We start from the raw sequence: 20,950 nt of genomic DNA on the forward strand, positions 1-20,950 counted from the left end.
TTAGCATAGCAATTGCAATGGAGCAGCAGTTATGCCCTTCTTCACCAAAATTTTGGTTCAGACCCTCTTTTGTCTCCACAGGCTGAGTGTGGATTTGAAGATCAGCCCTAAAGCAGCCAGGCTGGGAGGGCAGTAGAATGGATGTGGGGTGGGGGTTGGGGGGAATTTCTGTTTTTGACTTAGACAGAAAGAGCAAATCCACAAGACCGTGGACCTTCAGCCACAAGGAGGCACTGTGGACTCACAGTCCTTACTGCAAGGCACCCTGGGAGAGTTGACAGAGTGGCCCAGGAAGGGCCAGTTAAGAGAATTCTTGGTCATGCCTGCATCAGGTAGGGGGTTTGAGTTCACTGGGTTCACTGGTCCTGGGACACGTGGAGCTAACAGGCTCCTCATTGCCCAGGGAAGTGGAGACCTGCCTTGAACCTGAGTGGGCACCAAGGGGGCTGTCTCCCGGAGCCTGCACAGGAAGTGGATGGTGAAGGGGTTGGAGCAGCAAGGGCTGGGTAATTGGTGTCAGGCAGGGGCAGGCAGAGGGAAATCAGGCATGTTGTGGGCTGTGGGGATGGCGCTCAGTTCACATCCACCCTTTGTTGAGGGGCTTGCATGACAGGAATGGCACATAGTGTCACCTACTCTGGGTGCTGCCCAGGGGGACACTGGGCCCAGGTGTCTGCAGAGAGAGTAATAGCAGAGCAGTGACGTCAGAGCAGTGACTTCACAGGCAAATGCTCCTATCAGGGAAACGGGAGGTTCACAACTGTAGACCACTCACCCCAGGAGCCCCCGCCCCTGAGCTAGGCGACATCTTGGGTTCCTGATGCTGTCATGGGCTCCAGGCTCCTCTGCTGTGTGGCTCTTTGTCTCCTGGGAGCAGGTGAGTCCTGGGAACAGGGTGACAGCCTCTGCTGTGGATTTGCCATGCCCGAAATAGGAGCCCACCAATGATGGCTGCAGCAGGAGTCTGTCCCCGTGCTGTGCCCTCAGCTTCTTTCTGTCTCCTCCCAACAGGCCCAGTGGATTCTGGAGTCATCCAAACCCCAAGACACCTGATCAAAGCAAAAGGACAGCAAATGACACTGAGATGTTCCCCTATATCTACATATCCCTATGTGTACTGGTACCAACAGGTTCTTGGCCAGGGACCCTGGTTCCTCATTCAGTATTACGATGAGAAAGAGAATGACAGAGGAGAGAGCTCAGATCGATTCTCAGGGCATCAGTTCAGTAACTATAGCTCTGAGCTGAACGTGAGTGTCTTGGAGCTGGTGGACTCTGCCCTATATCTCTGTGCCAGCAGCTTGGCACAGCCCTGCATGATCAGCAGCCTACAGAACAAAAACATTCCTGTCCCAGCTCAGGAAATGACACCAAGGGTGGCGGCTGCCAGACAGACAGACTCAGCCCCTCATATATCAGACAGGCTTTCCCCTGACACTCTTCCTGCTGTTTCTGTATGTGGTATATTTTATACTCACAGAAATCATGCAAAATGAGTATTATTTTCCCTGTGTAAATATGTGAGGGGAAGTAACTATCCTGGGTTTCATGTTTCATAACTGGCAGAACAAGGGATCAAACTCAAGTCCGTTCCTCAACACCTGTGGTCCCCCTCCACTAGAACTGTCCCCTCATGTGGCTTCTCTTTTCTAGGGCCAGATTAGCAGGACTGGGAAGGTCATGCATCGTATGAGATTATCATGACCTCTTTCATGCCAACTTCAGGATCATATGACTTCAAGGCAAAGCATATCCATTGATCCTTCATTGGAACAAAAAAGAAAGACATAATTTCTGCCCTGTAGCTGTGGCATAGACCTCGGTGATGTATTACCTTTCATGGGGGCTGTGTGAGTAGGGACGTTTACACATCTGCCTTCACAGCTGCACAGCAGAGGGAATGGGATATTCCCAAAGAACAGTGTGTCTTCCTGTACATGATACAATTGCCATAAGGGGAAGGAACACAAATAATCATTAATTCTTCCTTAGTTTCTTTTATTCAACAGACATTTTTGGTCCCTTACTTTGTGCGACATATTGCATCACATAAAAAAGAACAGGAAAATACGTTTTGTGACTTTGAGAATTCTAAGGTCTGCATTATTAAATGTATAGTATTTACCTTAAACATTTGACTGTTTCTATGGAAACCTCCTGTCACATGAGGGCAGGTCCATTACAGAAGTGCGAGCCCTGAGTACATTAATGCACAAACATGGTTCAGTTCTGCTCCAGGTAGAAGACTCAGAAAAAAAAGTATTACTATCATTTATTGACAATTCACTATATGCCAAATAAAAGTCTTTCATTTTTAAAATTTCGATTAATAGTTAGAAAAAAGCCTAAGAGGCAAATGCAATTACGGTTCTCATTTTAAAGATGAGGGAATTTGCCCTTGAGTGAAATAATTTCTCGAAATTAAATAGCTACTAGGATGATGCAGAAGTGGGACTCAGACCCTGCTCTGTCTCCCTCTTAAGCCCCACGTTTATAACTCTGTGCTAGAACGCATTTTCACAAAGAGAGAGGCCTTCCTTCACGATCAGGATGCTGTCCCCTATGTACCTCTCAGACATGCTGGCCCTAATGAAATCATTGACAGGGATCAGTTCACCCAGGAGAGAGTGTGCAGAGAAAGAGCCCTGAGCAGGCGCCATGGACACCTGGCTGTGACGTCAATTCCAACACTAGCTGCCAGTCAAGACTCGAGGCCAGTTTCTTGACAAGTGAAGCTGAGTTTTTCTGTGTGTAAAATGAGAGCAGCAATATCTATCTGTATTACTCAGTGTTCTCCAGATATATATATATATCTGGATATATATACATACACACACACACACACACATATATATATATATATATACACACATATATATATATTCTATTTATTATGAGGAATTAGCTCACACAATTGTGGAGGCTGATTAGTCAAAAATCTGCAAGCTGGGCTGGTGGTGCTGGAGACCCAGGGAGAGCCCATGTTTAAGTCTGAAGGCTCTTAGGCAGGAAGAGCTGATGTTGCAGCTGAAGGCCATCAGCTGGACAAGTCTCTCTTACCTGCGGGAGGATAGGTCTTTTCATTCTATTCATGTCTTCAGCTGATTGGGTGAGGCCCACCTACACTATGAAAGGCAAAATGTTTTACTCTACTGATTAAAATGTTAAGTTAGTATTAAAATCTATCTATGTAAATGTTAATATCCTCCAAAAACACCCTCTCGAGGACACCCAGAATGATGCTTAACTAAATATCTGTGCACCCCACGGCCCAGTGCAACTGACATTAAATTAGCCATCATACCATCTTCCAGGGTTGTATAAATATTTAATAAGCATAAAGTACCCAGCACACAATAGGAATCTGGATATCCTGATTCCTTTTGCTCATCTTTGACAGCCTCTTCCACCATTTCTTTAATGCAAAGGTAGATATGGACTCTTTTTGCACAAAAAGCTATAGTTTAATATTTCACAATCTGGAACTGGAATCTGGAAATGGAAAAATTTATGCCTGATAATTCATTATATGAAATTAACTAGAGGATATGACAGACATCTCTCCTCAGGCACTTTTAAATCAACTTCAATGACATAGGAATTATATACAATAATTATATACTTTAAATGAACAGATCAATAATTTTTGAGCAATATACATGTAAATACCCACGTAACACCCACCCCATGAAGATTTGGAACATTTCCATCACCCAGAAAGTTCCCTCAGGCCCCTTTGCAAGGGTCTCTCCATTGCTGACAATCAATGATATGATTTCTATCGCTATAGATTAGTTTTGCTCAGGTATCTTTTTAATGGAAATTTAAAATCTCTACCCATTAAAACAATTCCTCTCTAGTACACAGCTAACTATTTAAGAGAGTTAGGGGCTCCTGGAAAGTGTTATAGTTAAAGAAGTCCTTGAAATCATGCGAGATCCTTGATCCACATTAGGGACAATTCTATCCAGAGATAGACGGTTTGAGAAAATGACCATCAAAAGATATTTCTAGCTGGTTAAAGCTGCTTTTATAAAATTTACTTACTCATTTTTATTCATTCCTTTTCTTATGCACCCATTATTCAAATTATTTTATAATGATATTTTGAAAAAAAATGATCATCTCTAAGGAAATTATTTTGAGTTCCTGTCAGACACACGTGTAGCTAGACTTCATGTGCACACACTATATGTGGGCTGAGCAGACCACAGGCCCTCGTGACTTTATTGAGAGATCATTCCACGTCAGCAGAAGGGTTTCCTCTGCCTTGACCTCAAGTATCCATCCTATAAAACATGAGCCTTGAGCTGGAAAACCCTCCTTTCTGTTCTGGTCTTGCCTGGGTACCAGTCTCCCCCGCTGTGTGTCCTTCTGTCTCCTGGACCACAGAAGTCCAGGCACAGAGGTGCAACCCACTCATGGGCTAGCCAGGCCCCAGATTCAAGGATTGCTGTTGTGGTTACAACATCGGGCTCCTCCTTTGGTTCTGACTTTAGTTTCTGTGTCCTTCTCTCCAAGGCTCCAGAGATGTGGAGTCACCCAGATCCCAGACATGTGGCTCTACTAAAGGGAAGCCAGCACCTCAGGAGGCGACCACAGGTCCAAAACCGTGTACTCAGGACCAGCTACATAATTTGCATAACCCATGGTTCAAATATTGTAAAGAATTTGAAGATCATGACAACAGAACAGTGAACCAACTACAGAGTCCTTCTAAGTGCAGGGTTGTGTGCAAGAAGATGCAGTTTTTGAGCTTGATGATATTTATTACCTAATAAATGGCAGCCATTCTTCACAAGGAGATATTCTCCATGGAATGGATGTCCCAAATAAAGAACAGAGCACTTTTCACTTACCCTGGAGTCTGCCATCTCCCCCTAATCCCTCACACATCTGTATTCCTTTGTGCCAGGAGGTCATCGGCAGCTCCGAGCAGCCATCAGCTTGTCACAGAGAAAGGTCAGTCACAGATGTGAGGTTGCTCTGCTTGGTGATGTCCAGCCCGAAACCCTGGAAGCAAGTGCTCTGGCAAATCTGAAGGTGCTCTAGCTACATTTGGCAGGTGTCCCATCTGTGATGAATTGATAAGAAACAGAGCAAAGCGGTTCCTCAAATGCTGATGAGCCTGCGCCTGAGGTCTGGCAATAGGATACCAGGAGAATCATTGTAGGCGGAAGGAACTCAACAGGATTCTGGTCAGTAAGAAAAGTGGAAATGGATTTTTTTTTTTTTTTTTTGAGGAAGATTGGCCCTGAGCTAACTACTGCCAATCCTCCTCTTTTTGTGGAGGAAGACTGGCCCTGAGCTAACATCTGTGCCCATCTTCCTCTACTTTATACATGGGACGCCTACCACAGCATGGCTTTTGCCAAGCGATGCCATGTCTGCCACCCGGGATCTGAACGGGTGAACCCCAGGCCGCCGAGAAGTGGAACATGCGAACTTAACCACTGCGCCACCAGGCTGGCCCCTGAAATGGATTCTTGAAGGGGTATTTGAGACGACTGAGTCAGAAAGGGCATCAGAAAGCCATAGGATTCTCCCTAAGATTCTAAACTACAGAGATATGTAGATATGCAAAACCAATGTATTAATGAAAAAGTCTATCAGAAATAAATGTACATAAAGTTGCAAACTTTTGCAAAAAGATTAAGAACGACTTGTAAGACTTGTGTCAACTCAGAGAAATGCATGCTTCCCATTCTAAGCTGTTCCTTGTGCATTTATTTTTGATTGGACCTTCTGGAGGAAGGGGTGTGGTCCCTTGTGACAGGTTGGCTCTGCGCCCAGGCAGGGAGAGTGACATGTCAGAATGACTCCCTGGAGAGCACTGTTCCCCTTTCATCAGCACAGGGACTCAGAAGACCCCTCCGTCTGCCCTGCTCCTGCCATGAGTGGTGGCCTCCTGTGCTGGGTGGCTTTTTGCCTGTTGCAGGCAGGTGAGTCCTGGGCAGGGGTTTTCATGAGTGAAAATTTCGAGGTCCCACTGCTAAGCCTTTCTGTCCTGTCTGCAGCATCAGCTTCATCTCCTTCTCCACAGGAGCAGTGAATGCTGGTGTCACTCAGACCCCAAAATTCCGCGTCCTGGAGACAGGACAGAACACAACGCTGAGATGTGCCCAGGATATGAACCACGACTCTATGTACTGGTATCGACAAGACCTGGGACATGGGCTGAGGCTGATCCGCTACTCAGCTGGTGCTGGTGTCACTGAAAAGAGAGATGTTCCCGATGGGTACAGTGTCTCCAGATCAAATACAGAGAACTTCCCCCTCACACTGGAGTCTGCTACGCCCTCCCAGACATCTGTGTACTTCTGTGCCAGCAGTTAGTCCACAGCGCTGCACGGCTGACTCCTCTCTACACAAAAAGCCAGGGGCAAGCCCTGCAGCCCCGACTCAGCTGAGCCCTTTGCAGACTCTTAGCCCAGGGAGAACCTGGAGCCCCAAGTGGCTCGTGTGTGCAGTGTGAACCCAGAACGTGCTGAGGTCCACCTCCAGGGCGGTCTCAGCCAGGCCTGGCCCTGACCGCAGGACCTCGGGGGGACATGTCTCCACCATTGCTTTCTATCTTTCCTCTGTACCTGCCTCATTAGCTGGGAAGGTACTTCCCCAGCTCTGACATTTCTAGTCATGGGCTTGAAGCCGATGTCTCCAGGAGGGAAAGTCATTGGTAAGTAGATACATGTAGACCCCTAGTCTCTCCCTGGGCACCTCGTTGCTGTCTCTGTCTACAGTCCTCCCCCAGCCCTGGCCCTCATGTGGTCTCTGCTCCTGCCCACCTTTCCCATCCAGGGCAGTCAGCCCACAGGCCCTGCCAAATCTTTCCTATCCACACCTCTGTGGCCCCAGCTTGCACAGTTGGCCCCACCCTCTTTACTCCAGCTAGTCTCTCCTCTGTGTCACATTGCTTCTCATCTCAGAGACTTCAAAGGCTATTTCCTCTGCACTGGACACGGAATTTTCATCTTTGTTGTGGCTAACTCCTGCTTATGCTGCCATTCAAGGTCCCACTGGGTGACCATACCCTGGTATCTCTGAATATGTCAGTGCGTTCTAGCGGAAAGCCAAATCAAGCCCGCAATGCCCACACTTGCCTAAGAAATGGATAATGTTGAGCATGTGTGCCTAGGAGGATGGAGGGGACAGTGACAGGAATAGAGATGCTCACAGGAGATCCTGACTTGTAGGGAAGACAATGAACTCACCTTTGGTATCTTGTATTGAAGGTGCTGTTGACACATCCTAGTAAAAATGCCCAGCAGACAGAGGAGGGATGGGTGGATGAGAAGATGAACTTAGAGATGCAACATGAGGCCACTGTATTCAGACAGCGCTAGAGCAGAAAGTGACAGTCCATGCATTGATTTTGCTAAATAAGGAGCTTATAAATATTTAAATTAGTTATCCAAGTACGTTATAATATAAATCCATGTGTCCCTGAGGTCTTGGGGATTGATAGAGGCAATGATGTCACTATGGGAACTACCTTGTGGGGACAAAGGATGTCCCTCCTCTTCTGCTCATGCTCACAGGGACCCTGACCTGCTGAACCTCCCATTCCTGTCCTGACCCTACCATGGGCACCAGGCTCCTCTGCTGAGTGACCCTCTGTCTCCTGGGGACAGGGAAGTCCTCAGAAAAGCAAGCAGTTTCAGTGTGTGTGTGTGTGATGATTACAATTGTTTTTCTCTTTACTGTTCCCAACTTCTGTCCCCACAAGGTCACACAGGTGCTGGAGTCTCCCAGTCCCCCAGGCACAGGGTCACAGAGACAGGCCAGGCAATAGCTCTTAGGTATGATCCTATTTCTGGTCATGATACCCTTTATTGGTATTGACAGACTCTGGGACAAGGCCCAGAGTTTTTTATTTACTTCCTGAACAAGAATTCACCAGACACACCAGGGATGACTAGTGACCGGTTCTCTGCTGAGAGACCTGAGGATTGTACTCCATTCTGAAGATCCAGCCTGTGGAGTGGAGTGGAGTCAGTCGTGTATCTCTGTGCCAGAGGCTCAGCCACAGCATGGCAAAGTCACCGCCTTCCTTTTCATAAACTTCATACTTCTCTTTCCTTGCAGTTCCTAGAGACTCTCAACAGACCGTTCTTTGCTCTTCACTTCCCAAGGAAAAGAGATAGACTTGGACATTAGCTGTCCTTTGGGTAGGAACAGGCCATAGATTCATTCCTGAAATACTGTAGCTGTGAATGTTGGTGGATGGAAATAACCATGGCTCATTGGGTTCTAGAAGTCCCAGAGGCAGCTCAACCCTCCAAGGCAAGGGCTGAATGTCCTGGACACGAACAGTCTTCTTTAGGACTTTAAGGTCACTGCCCACATACACGGCTTTGGCTCCATGCAGTGACAGTGTCTCCTCTGCATTTGCTGTCGGAATCTGGGAAGTTTACCTCCTCAGGCATATTCTTTCTTCTAACGCCTCTTCTATGCCTGTCACACTGTAAGTTTTGTACAAACACTATCAAGCCCATCTTCCTATTGGAAGTAAAGGTCTTTACAACTTTGGTGCTGGTTCATCGATAAATACAACATCGATAACAATAAGACTTCATTTCCTCTGCCTCATTTAAGCAACCCATTTCCTCTATTTTGTTTTCATTTTCCCACTCGCCAGTCTTGAGAATGAGACTAAAGCATATTTTCACAACTTCTCCAGTTTCCTCTGATTCCCTATGTAAATCTGATTTCTAGCAACTGAGTGCTTTTTTTTGGTGCCATGGCCTTTGATATGAAATCATTTCTCTGAACTCTTTAACTCAAGAAGATGGGATGTTTTCTTTATAGTAACGACCCTATTCCTTTTTAGTTGTTCCATGTGCTAGAGTACATGATATTTGTTATAAATAATTATATTGTGATAACATCTTCCACCTGTCTGTGGGTGAAGCTGCAGTTTGTATCTGTGAAATTTATAGCCATTGGCAGAGCTGATACGATTGTGGATCAGAGTTTCTGGGAGTCCTCAGAGATAACCCAGTGCTCCAGGATTGGGATAGAATGTCACAGACTCAGGCACAATAGAGATGCGCTGAGGCTTGCATGGCTGGTAAGGAGAATGACTGTCTCCACAAATCTACTTGTCAGAGATTGTGGTGGCTCAGGACTCTAAATTTCTTTTCCCATGGAAGGGGAAGTCCTCAGAAGAGAGTTCTCCTGGTCTTATTTTAATTGTGGCAGCAGAAAAGCACTCCTTGCTCTGTTGCTCTGTGTCTCCTGGGACTGAGGAGGGCCAGGGCTTGAGGAGATTTCCCGGTCCTTGAAACGCCATTCCAGGAACTTCCTTCCTAGACCTTGTCTCCAGTTTTGGCCACCTTTCTCCACATGATCATGGCAGAATCAGCTTCCTAATAATACTATTTGGACCAGTGAGTTCTTATCTCCCACAACTCCTCTGCTTCTTCCAGAATCATCCTTTACCTCCCTGCTTCTCAAATCTGCTGATATACATTCTACAATTTATTCATCTCATATAGAATGTCCTTTGCAGATCTTAATTCCATCCATCTTTATTTTTCCTGTCAGATACTATTTCCTCCATGATACTTTATTGCCTTATAAGATGTCCTATATTTTTCATATATTCCAATTTTACTTTTTATTCATACATGTTTGGTCCCATCTTGAAGATAATATCATTATCTTCCCAGTCCTTTGCTGATCTATATTTTGGAGGTAACATTGAATGTCTTTGTGGGGGGGGGGGATTTTTTGTTTATCTTTAGTAATAGAGATAAAAGAACCTTCCTACACTTCAACTTATGTGTCTTTCCTCTTATTTTAAATTAAATATTCTTTCCTTCCATTCCTCGCATTCTATGCCTCTCTCTTTCTGAAGATAGTTTTAAGGGAGAAGATCTCAGTTAGACTGTAACTGTCAGATAATGAGATAGTAGTTAGGTAGAATGAAGGTGGGATTTTAAGCATGGTAACTCAAAGGAATAGAGTCAGGGTTAGAATTCGTGTTGGGATTAGGGTTTAAGGAAGTTGAGCATAAAACTTGCAGGATACTACTTCTGGAATATTCTCCCTGCTGACCATGCAGATACTTCCCAGCATCCCTTGGGCCACTGCAGAAGAAAACACTGACAAAACTTCAGTTATTAGCCACAAGATGGCACTCTGATGCCATTGAGATCTAAGTGGCTCTGGGGAGAGTCTGGGAGAGCTGCCTGGGAGGACAGGGTTAAGAAAAACTTAGAAGTGGATCTTATGTTAGGCAGATGTTGAAGACGTTTTCAGTTATTGCCAGCCTCCCTTCAGCTATGGAAGAAGTGGGAGGTCCCTCCAAACTTTAATGAGATCCACAGTTGAAGGAATTGGGCAAGCCAGGCTTGATGTCAGGTTCACAGAAAAGCAACTGTCTCAGAGGAATGTGGGAAACCAAGGGGGTGGTGTGCACCCTAAACTCAGTGAGTGGCAGCCACACCCCATGTTCCCTGAAGCCATGCTAAGCAATGCCTATGAGAAGAGTAGCTGACCCCACCTGACTCAAGACAGAAGGGACCCTATACCACGGAGAATCTGCATGTATGAGGGGTAGTGACATCCTAGGCAGGCTCATCTGTCCATTGGAGAAGAGCCTCTGATCTCCCTCACTCATTCCTGTCGATCAGAGCATTTAGCTGGGACAACTCCCTCTTGCCCTGACCCTCCCATGAGCCTCAACCTCTTTTGTGTGACTCTTTGTCTCCTGGGAGCAGGTGAGTTCTGGAATCAGAGGAAACCTCTCCTGGGTTTGCAAAGTCCCAGCTCCAAGACTTTCCCTTTCCTTTGTGGATCCAAGTTACTCCTTAAGACTTGTCTTTACCTTGTGTCTGCCTCTCCAATAGGCCCCATGGATGCTGGAATCACCCAGAAACCAAGATACCATATTACACAAACAGGAGACAAGATGATCCTGGAATGTTCTCAGAATATGAACGATGTTTCAATGTTCTGGTATTGACAAGACCTGGAACAGGGACCGAGGCCAATCCATTATTCAAATGGTGTTGGCAGCACTGACAAAGGGGATGTCACAGAAGGGTACAGTGTCTCTGGAAACAACAGTGAGGATTTCCCCCGACCCTGGAGTCAGCCAGCACCAACCAAACCTCTCTGTACCTCTGTGCCAGAAGCGAAACCACAGTGCTGCACAGCCAGCTACTCTCTGCACAAGAAGGACAGCCACAAGAATGAGGGACGTTCCTTCCTGAGGCCCCTGTCTCACCAGGGGAACAACTGTCCATATGAAGCTCTCACCAGACTTCCAAGCAAGGGGATCTCAGACCGAGGGGCCTCCCACAACTATGCAACAGGAACCTGAGCATGAACTGAAGTCCATCACTGTGAAGCGTGTGTGTGTGTGTGTGTCTGTGAAAATGCAAATAGCACTTAATGTTATTTCACTCAGTTCATAATGTTCTGGTGATTGAGTAAAACAGAAGAACAGCAGTGTCCAACATGAACTTTATGTTTCATTTTCTTTTTAGTGGAGTACAAAGCAAAAGCAGCTGAGTAGCTTTAAACTCCCTGAGTGACCTGGATTCTCCAAGTCTAAAATTATTATATAAAGTTGCCTTGGGCTTCAAAACCATTGAATATGAAGCAATGATTCTCTGAAGGAAAAAAATTCGGAATAACAAGTTATAAAATTCACAAGTAAACAAAGCACTAAGGGGAAATTTCAGCAGATGCACCAAACAGCAGCATGAGACCCAAAGATGATCAAGTGCAGAATTATCCAGAGACCACAAGCTAAGTCTCTCCCCGTGGGCACAGAGTGGAGTTGGAGTCTTCTGAGGCTGTGGAGGGCAGGTTAAGGAAGGAAGCTAAGTCTTACCATTCCTTTGGCTTGGATTAAGATTCATGAGTTCCTCAATTTTTCTTGTAAAATATTACAAAATGATATGGGCAATACTTTTATTTATCCCCAGCCTGTATCTCTTCTTGGCTCCTTACAGGTAGCAGTCTGCAACCACACATTTCTTAACTCGGGATCCATTAACTCCAAGACTGGGACGTCCATAGTTGGGCTTCACAGGACGTGCAATCCCCATGAGCTGCTGCTGCCCCATGAGCCTCTGCTGTGCCCTGTGCACCCTGGGAGCCTGCCCAGGAAGCGCTGGCTCACCTAGGACCTGCTTGCAGAGAGGGAGCAGGCTGCTTGCTTGGCAAAAACTCACTTCTCTAATTGGCCAATCAACTGAAAGCCTAAATAAAAGACTAAATGGTGAAACTGAAGAATGATTGATTTGCCAATTAAGGAGTTCACAGCAGTTCAGGATTCATGCAACGATTTCAACAGCCTTTGAAGATTCTTTTTTTGAAGTTTTTGTTTGGCTACAGCTTTCCCCCAGCCATTGATCCTCAGCAGTTTCTCTGAAAACTTGTTGAGCTAGCTTATTTTGATGCCAAATTTGGATGCTGTAAATTTCAGTCACTGAGAACTTGCCACATTCTCAATATTTTATGGATGTGAGTGCTCGTGTCTTCTCTTATTTGTGTGTGATTCACCTCTAAATGGGACTTCATGGAACAGAAGCATAAAATCGTATATGACTCCCATCTTTTATGCAATTTGTTTACTTATGTTTTAATAATACTTGATTAAGATATTGAGAGTAAAATACTCAAATTAATACATGGATAGTTTGGTAAATTTTGACAAACGCATACACCCGTGCGACCATGACTGAAATCAAGATAGGGAATGTTTCTATCACCTCAGAAAATGTCCTCATGCTCCTTCTCAATCAACTTATTTCCCAGAGCTATCCACTTTTCTGATTTTTATCACCATAGTACTGTCTATTCTTATCTTCATATAAATGGGCCATATAGTAAATACTCTTTTTTGATTGACTTCTTTTTCTCAAAACTTAATGTTTTTGAAATGTACTCATGTTGTGTATGTCAACAGTTTAGTCTTCATATTGCTGAGCATTATTCTGTTGTTTATCACAATGTGCTTCTCCATTCTCCTATAGATGGATAACCGGGTTTCTCCAGTCTTCAACTATTATGAATAGAGCAGTTCCGAATGTTCTCGTACAGGTCTTTGTGAATAAATGCATCCATTTCCTTTGGGAATAGGCATAAGCATGGAATCACTGATTCATAGGATAAGATGCATGTTTGCCATTGTTAGAAACAGTTGATCAGTTTCCTTAAGTGGCTGCACCAATTTACATCAGTGAGAGATGGGAGTTCCCCTGGCTCCACATTCTCACCAACATTTGGCATCTCTGTCTTTATATTGTTAGCCATTCTATCACGTGTATAGTGGTATCTCATCTATTTTTCACTGATGAGTCAAAATATTTACTTCTTTCATAAGCTTTTTGGCCATTCCTATCTTCTTTTGTGAAGTGTCTGCTTTTAAATTTGTCCATTTCTAAAAATGGGGTTGCCTTTATGTTGTTGATTTGTAGGAGATATTTTTATATTCTAGATTCCATTAAATACACCGAGTCTGTCTTCTCCCAGAGTGCCTTGCCTTTTCACTTTCTTAATGTTGTCTTTTGGTGAACTGAAGTTTCAAATGTTTATAAAGTCTAATTTACCATTTTTTCTTTCACATTTAGTGCCCTTTGCAGCCTGTCTAATGCAGGTTTCCCTACCCTAAAGTTATGAGTTTTGCCTATTTCTTGCCCTGCAGCTCCACTGTAATAACATCATTCTTCATTCTTTGTCATCAGCTGAAAATCCCCCTCAAATCACAAATGAATCATCCCAACATCTGCCCACAGCTTCTTATCTCACCACATCTGTTCTTTGACATCATTGGGATCTCCTATCCCTTGGTAACTATTCTTTCTTCTCGTTCCTTGGGGTCATTCCATATTTTCATTACCTCACTCTAGAGTAGATTTGATGATGCTACATTTTTTTAATCCTATCTTACAGATAGTCTTCCTTCTTTTACCATGATCTTCTGAGGTTGCCCTTACATTACAGAAATCCAAACCAGAATGAACGTATTGATCTCTTTTATTCATGGCAGCATCTGTGCGCTGGAAGAAAAAGTCACACACCTGCACAAACTGGTATCCTGACAAATTGAGTCACTAACCTTACCTGCCTTTACACTCTACTTTTAGATTCTATCATGGATCTCTTGTTAGCTCTCTTTCTCTTTATCCACAATCATTGTTTCAAATATCTAAAACTTTTCCCACTCTCCTTAAAAATTTGCCCACTTCTTCTCTTTTTGCCTCTTAAGCCAAAGGTGATCCCTGAAGCCAAGGGCAGTGCCCAGTGAGGGGCACACGCTGTGGGATCAGAGGGAAGGTTCTGAAGAGGGATGTGTATGGAACACTGCGGGGTCCACTGCGTATATGAAGAAATCCCCGTGCTGTAGGCTTCCCGAGGGAGGAGTGGGTGAGGACAGACAGTCATTCTCCCCTGGAGCCTCTTCAGACTCTATGTCCCCACAGTGCACTATTTATTTTCACATTGCATATTTCTCCATGCTTCCGCTGTCTATGTCAGCAATGCTAATTGCAGAGCGTTAGAACTTCTGTTACTGCTAATTGCAGAATGTTAGGACTTTTGTTACTTTCTTTTTAAGGCAAAATACATTCTCTAGGCCTCATTTTCCCCTTCCTATGTCTATTAGTCAGGGTCCCAGCAGAATTGAGGAGGGACAATGAAGGTACTATCCATGAAGGTGAGACAGGACTAAGAGAAGTCAGTCAGGGAAGAGAAGCAGAAGTGGGTGGCTCTTACTCCCATTGGCCTGGAAGAAGCAGGACAGGTGTGGTTCCACGGGCAGTTGGCTCTGTGGCTTAGGGAGAGGGCTGCCTGCCAGGTGTCAGGCCTTGGCAGGGAAAATCAGCTACTATGAAATATATCCAGCAAGAAGGGAGCCAAGGCATAGTTATTGTAGACCAGGACAGTTGCTGAGCTGCCTGCCTTACTCTCCTGCCATTGTCTCCCATGAGCAAAATTCAGATGTGAGGTAGAGGAGAGGGGAGCCCAGTTAATATAATCCATAGAGGGTGGATCTGGAGAGGTGAACAAAAACTTTCCAGAACACTACTCCCAGGATGGGCTTGAGGGTGACGAATCCAAAATTGGCAAGGTCTGTGATGTAAGCCAATAAAGTCAGAAAATGGTTTCCAAGGCATCTTTACTCCTAGTAATTTATAGACAACTCTGGCCTCCTTTGGACCCAATCAGAGAGACTAAATCTTGGTGACTTTGCATCATGGCCACTCAGGGCAGGGGCTGGGAATAATGCCTGCAGAATAAAAATATAAAAACAAAGCTTGGTTTGAACCCAGCACCAGAGAGATGATTGATGCCACACAGGCAGAGCGGGAACAGAGAGGTTTACTCATAGACCCCTCACCCTCAGCTGACGTACTGGCAGGTGAGTTCAGCACAGAGCGCTGCAGGCAGAAGGTGGGGTGAGGAGGGTGAGAGGGAGACCCAGCATCAGAACCCTGAGGCAAGAGGCACAGTGCTGCCCACTTGGCCATGACATGGACTCCAGGCTTCTCTGCTGGGAGACACTTTGTCTTGTGGGAGCAGGTGAGCCCTGTGGAAAGGAGATCATTGCTCTTCTAAGCTTTACCTTGCAGATAAACCATCAAGCTTGCTCCCGTGATCATTTTAGATCTGTGTTTCTCACAGCCAAGTGGAGGCTGGCGACACCCAAATTCCAACAAACCTGATCAAAACAACAGGACAGACAGTGACGCTGAGCTGCTCCCCTATCTCTGAACACCTCGAGGTATCTTGGTACCAACAGACCCTGAGTCAGGGCCCCCAGCTCGTCTTTGAGTTTTATGAAAATGTTCAAAGAGCAAAAAGGAAACATTCTGGATTGATTCTCAGCACAGCAGTTCCGTGACCATCGCTCTGAGCTGAACATGAGCGTCTTGGAGCTGTCGGACTCGGCCCTGTATCTCTGTGCCAGCAGCGTAGCACAGCCCTGAAGAGTCACCAGCATTCTGTGCACAAACCTCCCCACCTTGGCTCTAACAGTGAGAGAGCACGCAGGCTCCACCTGGTTTCCCTGCTCCCAGGGAAGTTTTTAGGGTTTCAAAGCCACTTCCTGTCCTGCTGAGCTCAGAGCTCTCCCAGCCAACCTACCAGAACCCAGGTTCTCATGTGTGCACTTAATGTTTCCACATCTCTCCCAGCATCATCCCACAGTTTGTCAAGTCCTGGGTGATGTCAATACAAGAGTGACAGCTGAGTCCTTAATGTGAGCTAGATTCTTTGTATATGTTACATCTGTTAAAGCTTTGCAACAATCATGCAAATCAAATATTTTTATACCCACTTTCTCAGGGACATTAAGTCATTTTCCCAGTGTCTCATGATGTAGAAGAAGCAGACCTGGGAAACCCGCTTGTCTGTTTATAAAGTCCATACTTCTTCCACCTGCCCAGCTGCTCCATCATTAGCCTCTCATCCTGGTCAGAAGGAGCAGAGGACCAGCCGTGTCACTGTGTGTCCTGCTGGGTAGCAGTGGAACGCTCAGACATCATCATGGTCATTACTGTGGCCTCTTCTGTGGCAATTTTATGAAACATATAGCTTCACACTGGTTCATTATCATTTGTACTCATTCCTCATGTCTTTTCTTAGTCTGCAGCTTACGTTTTCATTTTTTATGGTGTGTTTTGATGTACATGAGTTAAATTTAATGCAATCAAAATTATAAATAGCTTTCTTTGTGTGCCCACTCAGCAAATTCTCCCCGCAATAAATGCCTGAAAATATTTTCCTTAATTCATTCTATTAAAATTTATATTTTACTTTCCACAGGTAAGGCTAATGTACCCTTTGCCTATGGACCCTGCCTGGAGCTGGGATTCCTCCACAGGTCAGGCTCAGCTGGGCGAGCACCACGGTCTGAGGGGACGCAACCTTCTCCTCCAGCCCCTTCTGCAGCTCCACCATTGGAGCAACCACAACTCAGGACTTTCAGAGGAATTCCTCTCACCAGCTGATAACAGGAAGGAGAGTTTATCTGAAATTGGATACATAAAGACACCTGGACACCTCAGGTCTTTGTTCTTTTCCCCAATGGCTTTTTATGAATCTGTCTTCCTCTCATTATTTTCATTTCAGTCATGAGCTTTTGTCCATGTTGTATCTGCTCCTGGTTGTCCCTGCCCTGTCCCTGTGCCCTCATCTCTGCTTCGACCACACTGGCCTCGCTTCAGTTCCTTCCTCATATGCATCCTGCTCCTCCCCACAAGAAGGGCTTCTCTACTCCCAGGCTGTGTTCTCTCTGTCAGCACAGGTCTCTCCTTTGGTGTTCTCCTGCTCCATATCTCAGATTAACCACCACCTCCTTAGGGAAGCGTTTCTTCACTGTATTAGCGGTCAAATCCCCTACTTATCAGGACCTGTAGCTTATACTATTCAGCAGCATTTAGCACAGTTGTTGTTTTACGTGACCTTGTGTGACTATTCAACAGAAGCCCCTCCAGCCCTAGACTGTAGACCTCATTTTGTAGGGATGTGAATGTCTTTATTCTCCATGTTCTTCCCAGTACCAACAGCAGTTCTGGGCACCAGTGGACAGTCTTTAGGGAATGAATGAATCATAGAAGACCACCCAGGTTCCCACTTAGGCCATCCCAGAGGTCTGAACAATCAACTGAGACCTTCCATCCCTTTGTCTCCTGAGATCAGATGAATCCTGAGACAGATGACAAATCCCTCTCATGGGCTGTGTAACTGGCTCCCAAGCCTTTCTGCAGGGCTGCCGCTTCGTAACTTCTCATCAGCTTCCTCGATTTGTCTCTTCCTTCAGTCTCCTTCCCTCACACCCACACATGGAGTTTGGAGTCTCCCACATGGGAAATCTAATCACTGGCAGAATAATCAGAAACTGTATGAAAAGATGATGGAGAAGGAAACAGAATGGCTTCTCTCGTACATTAGCGAGGGTTTTCCCAAGGCACAATTTATCTCTTGGATAAATTAGAGGCCATGAGGCCTGATACCCTGAACTGTGTCATGGATGTCCACGTCCATGTATTGCTGGGCAATGCCAGAGATACAGAGCTGAGATCACTGGTCCCTGTACCCCAGCTTCCTCCAGCCCACACCCTGACTGTGATGCAGGATGCTGTGCAGGGCCCTATCCGGGCTCTCCCTCCTTCACTAGATAGGAAATCCTCTTTGTGACAGCAGAGTCTCCATTTATTGAGAGAGGCCATGTGTTAATCCTTGAAGAATTGTGAGAGTCTTTCTGGGTAGAAATAATCAAATACACAATCATCTAGAATGGTTCAAGGATAGACTAAAGCCCCAGTTTTGCCAGAATGATTCACATCAATGCCTTAGAGACTAATGTAGTTCCATCTCCTTAGGCAGCGAAGACAAAAATAGACTACTTATTTCAAAGAATCCAACCTTAAAAAGACTGGAGTTAGAGCCTCCTCCCTAGGGACAGCATCTCTTCCCACTCATTTGTGAAAACCATGTTTGAGAAAACTGTGACCTGTTCATGAACACTGGAATAACATCTCCTTCAATGTTGTAATGGTACTGCTACTTGAATTAAAAATAAAGGAGGAGCATTTCTAGAGACTGTGAAAATGTAAAAGTGTAATTTATTTTTATTGGGTTTGTTAAAACAGACACTAGATTGTGCTCCTTTGCCTTCCTTTTCAAATAAGGGGATTATTCAAAGCTTTTTCTAGAACAAGGGGTCAGAGCCTCCACTCCCTTGTGGTAGTGTCATTCAGGGGTAGAAGCCACATTAATTCAAAGACAGGACAAACAAAATCAAATGTGTTGACCTCACTGCTCACCCACCTGACCAGGCAGAGGCCAGCTATGGGCACCTATAGTTTGCAATCTTTTACGATTGGCTTATTCAAAGTAAAAGGGTGTTTATAATACGTTCCATGGCCAGTGCCTTTCTGGACATTGCCCATGGAGAAATCACAAATTCTGCAACCCGATCAAGGACCTGAATTGAAAGCCCTCAGGTGGTGAAGCTGTTTTATAATTTAAAAGAAGTCAACAGTGTATAAAGAAAACGTTAAATATTTTATAATCCTCTCACCTCTCCTAACACACTCCTATCCAACCCCACCATTGGTGATTCATGAATATTAACACTTTGGTGTGTTTTTCAACACCCCTCTTCTCTATGATCATGCAAACTCGACTCCCCAAATGCACCTACAAAAATGGGGCCACCTGCATTCATTAACTGCCACATGTATACTTTTTTCTCTTAATCTACTTGGACTTTATATTTTCAGATTGGTAGATAAAGACCTAACTTGCTCCTATTAGCTGCCTCATATGGCTTGATGTGGCTAGACAGGTGCATTAATGTTATGTAATCATTGTCTTATACCTTTCCTGACTAATACCTAAGTGCTGCCAGATCTTCCCTAAAGTGACTGACTGGCCTCTGTGCTCCCAACCTCTCCCCACCCACCTGGTTGATGAGTCCGGTTCTCCCGTCTCTCAGTCCTGGAGTTCTGAGAGCTGCAGCCGCACTCCCTGACATGAGGAGACAGGGAGGGAGAAAAGGATGGACGTTTATTAAGCCTACCAGATGCTACAGTATCTCAGTTAGTCCTCATAAAACTTTGTGAGGGGGCGTTCACTCTGTTTTACATATGAGGAGGCTGAGGTTCAGAACGGTTAAGGGCCTTGGCCTCAGCATTGTTCTCAGAGCTAATAAATGGTGCAGCCAGATTACAAATGATAATCTGTTTGCGTCTGTGAATGAGGACATAGGAGCCACAAGTTCAATGGAAGCTGAGGAAGGGGAGGTCTATAGGCATTTGGGATTGTCAGTCTTCAGGTCAGTTACCAGAGCTAGGAGGGTCGGTGAGTGTCCTGCACCACTGGAGGTACATGCATCATGACGTTGGCAAGGGACTGGGGCTAGAGGTGGTTGATCAGTGGCAGAGCCCAGAGATGCTGAGCTTTGATAAAATTATTCCTATCATGAGATGCAGCAGAGACACGAATGTGGATAATCCAGGGAAGGGAGCTCTGTGAGAAGCTATTGTTAAATGAGGGAGAGGGGAGAGGCAGCTAAGTGGTGGCTTCATGTGTGTGAAATGTGGAGGAACACAGTGTTAACTCACATCCAAGCTGGTTCTGATCAGTTTTGCTTTTTAAGTGGTTGGAAGGTGGGATGATTTATGTCGAAGGGAAGTTAACATCTATCCTATTCCTTTTCCTTGTGAGGGCTGGTGACAAAGAGAGAAACGGCGACACTGAAGGAGCCATTTAGTTGTTTAAGGGGGCACAGTAATAAGCCACTCAGTGTTCAAGGAGACTCTCAGGGGCCAGAAATAGGTCCATTTTCCTGCTTAACCAGGTTGGAGGAATCTTCTCGTTGGGAAGGATTGCGACTGTTCTTCCGTATCTGAAGGGGCCCACCCATGGGGCTGTGAAAATTCTACTAGGAATGAAAATGAGAAATTAATTACTCACAACGCAGTCTGTTAGGAGCACTAAGAATCAGTTCAACCCCTTCCCAGTTTTATTAACTCTCTCCAGAATGTTAAAGGTAAAACACTTCTGACTGCTTCTGAAAGTAAGGCTTTGGAACATTAATTTATTTTAGAATTGACTTAGAAAAACAGGAGGCACCGTGATAAGTAGTTGAGGACAAAAAGCAGCATGGAGATTAATGAATTAATAGAGGGAATTGTCCTTTTACCTCCAGAAGGAATAGAAGATCCCAACTTAGGTGGGTACCTGCCAGAGGCACCATTTGATCCCTTGTGGCTTTGAATTGTGAATTCAAACTGCTTTCAGGACAGGGACATGACAACATTCCCATCCCCTCCCCCTAAGCCTGTACATGCATATCTCACTCCTGCACAAACCAGGGACAGGACCAGGCGAATACAGGAATGAGGTCGAAATAGGAGAGTTCAGAGGAAAGATGATCAAGGCAGCATTTTATATCTCAAATTTGAAGTGCTGTTGAAACATC

At 45.1% G+C, this 20,950-nt stretch overlaps 2 gene segments (V, D, J or C); both read left to right on the plus strand.

Annotated features, from left to right (window-relative positions):
• Positions 1–828: 828 nt before the first annotated feature.
• On the plus strand, positions 829–5,041 carry LOC124243359 (T cell receptor beta variable 5-5-like). The segment is given in 3 exon segments: positions 829–877; positions 1,012–1,454; positions 4,916–5,041. Coding segments are annotated over 3 exon segments (618 nt in total).
• Positions 5,042–5,832: 791 nt separating this feature from the next.
• On the plus strand, positions 5,833–6,336 carry LOC124243971 (T cell receptor beta variable 6-9-like). The segment is given in 2 exon segments: positions 5,833–5,942; positions 6,044–6,336. Coding segments are annotated over 2 exon segments (342 nt in total).
• The last annotated feature ends 14,614 nt before the right edge of the window (positions 6,337–20,950 follow it).

This window comes from Equus quagga, chromosome 8 (genome assembly GCF_021613505.1).
Source record: "Equus quagga isolate Etosha38 chromosome 8, UCLA_HA_Equagga_1.0, whole genome shotgun sequence".
Lineage (NCBI taxonomy): Eukaryota > Metazoa > Chordata > Mammalia > Perissodactyla > Equidae > Equus > Equus quagga.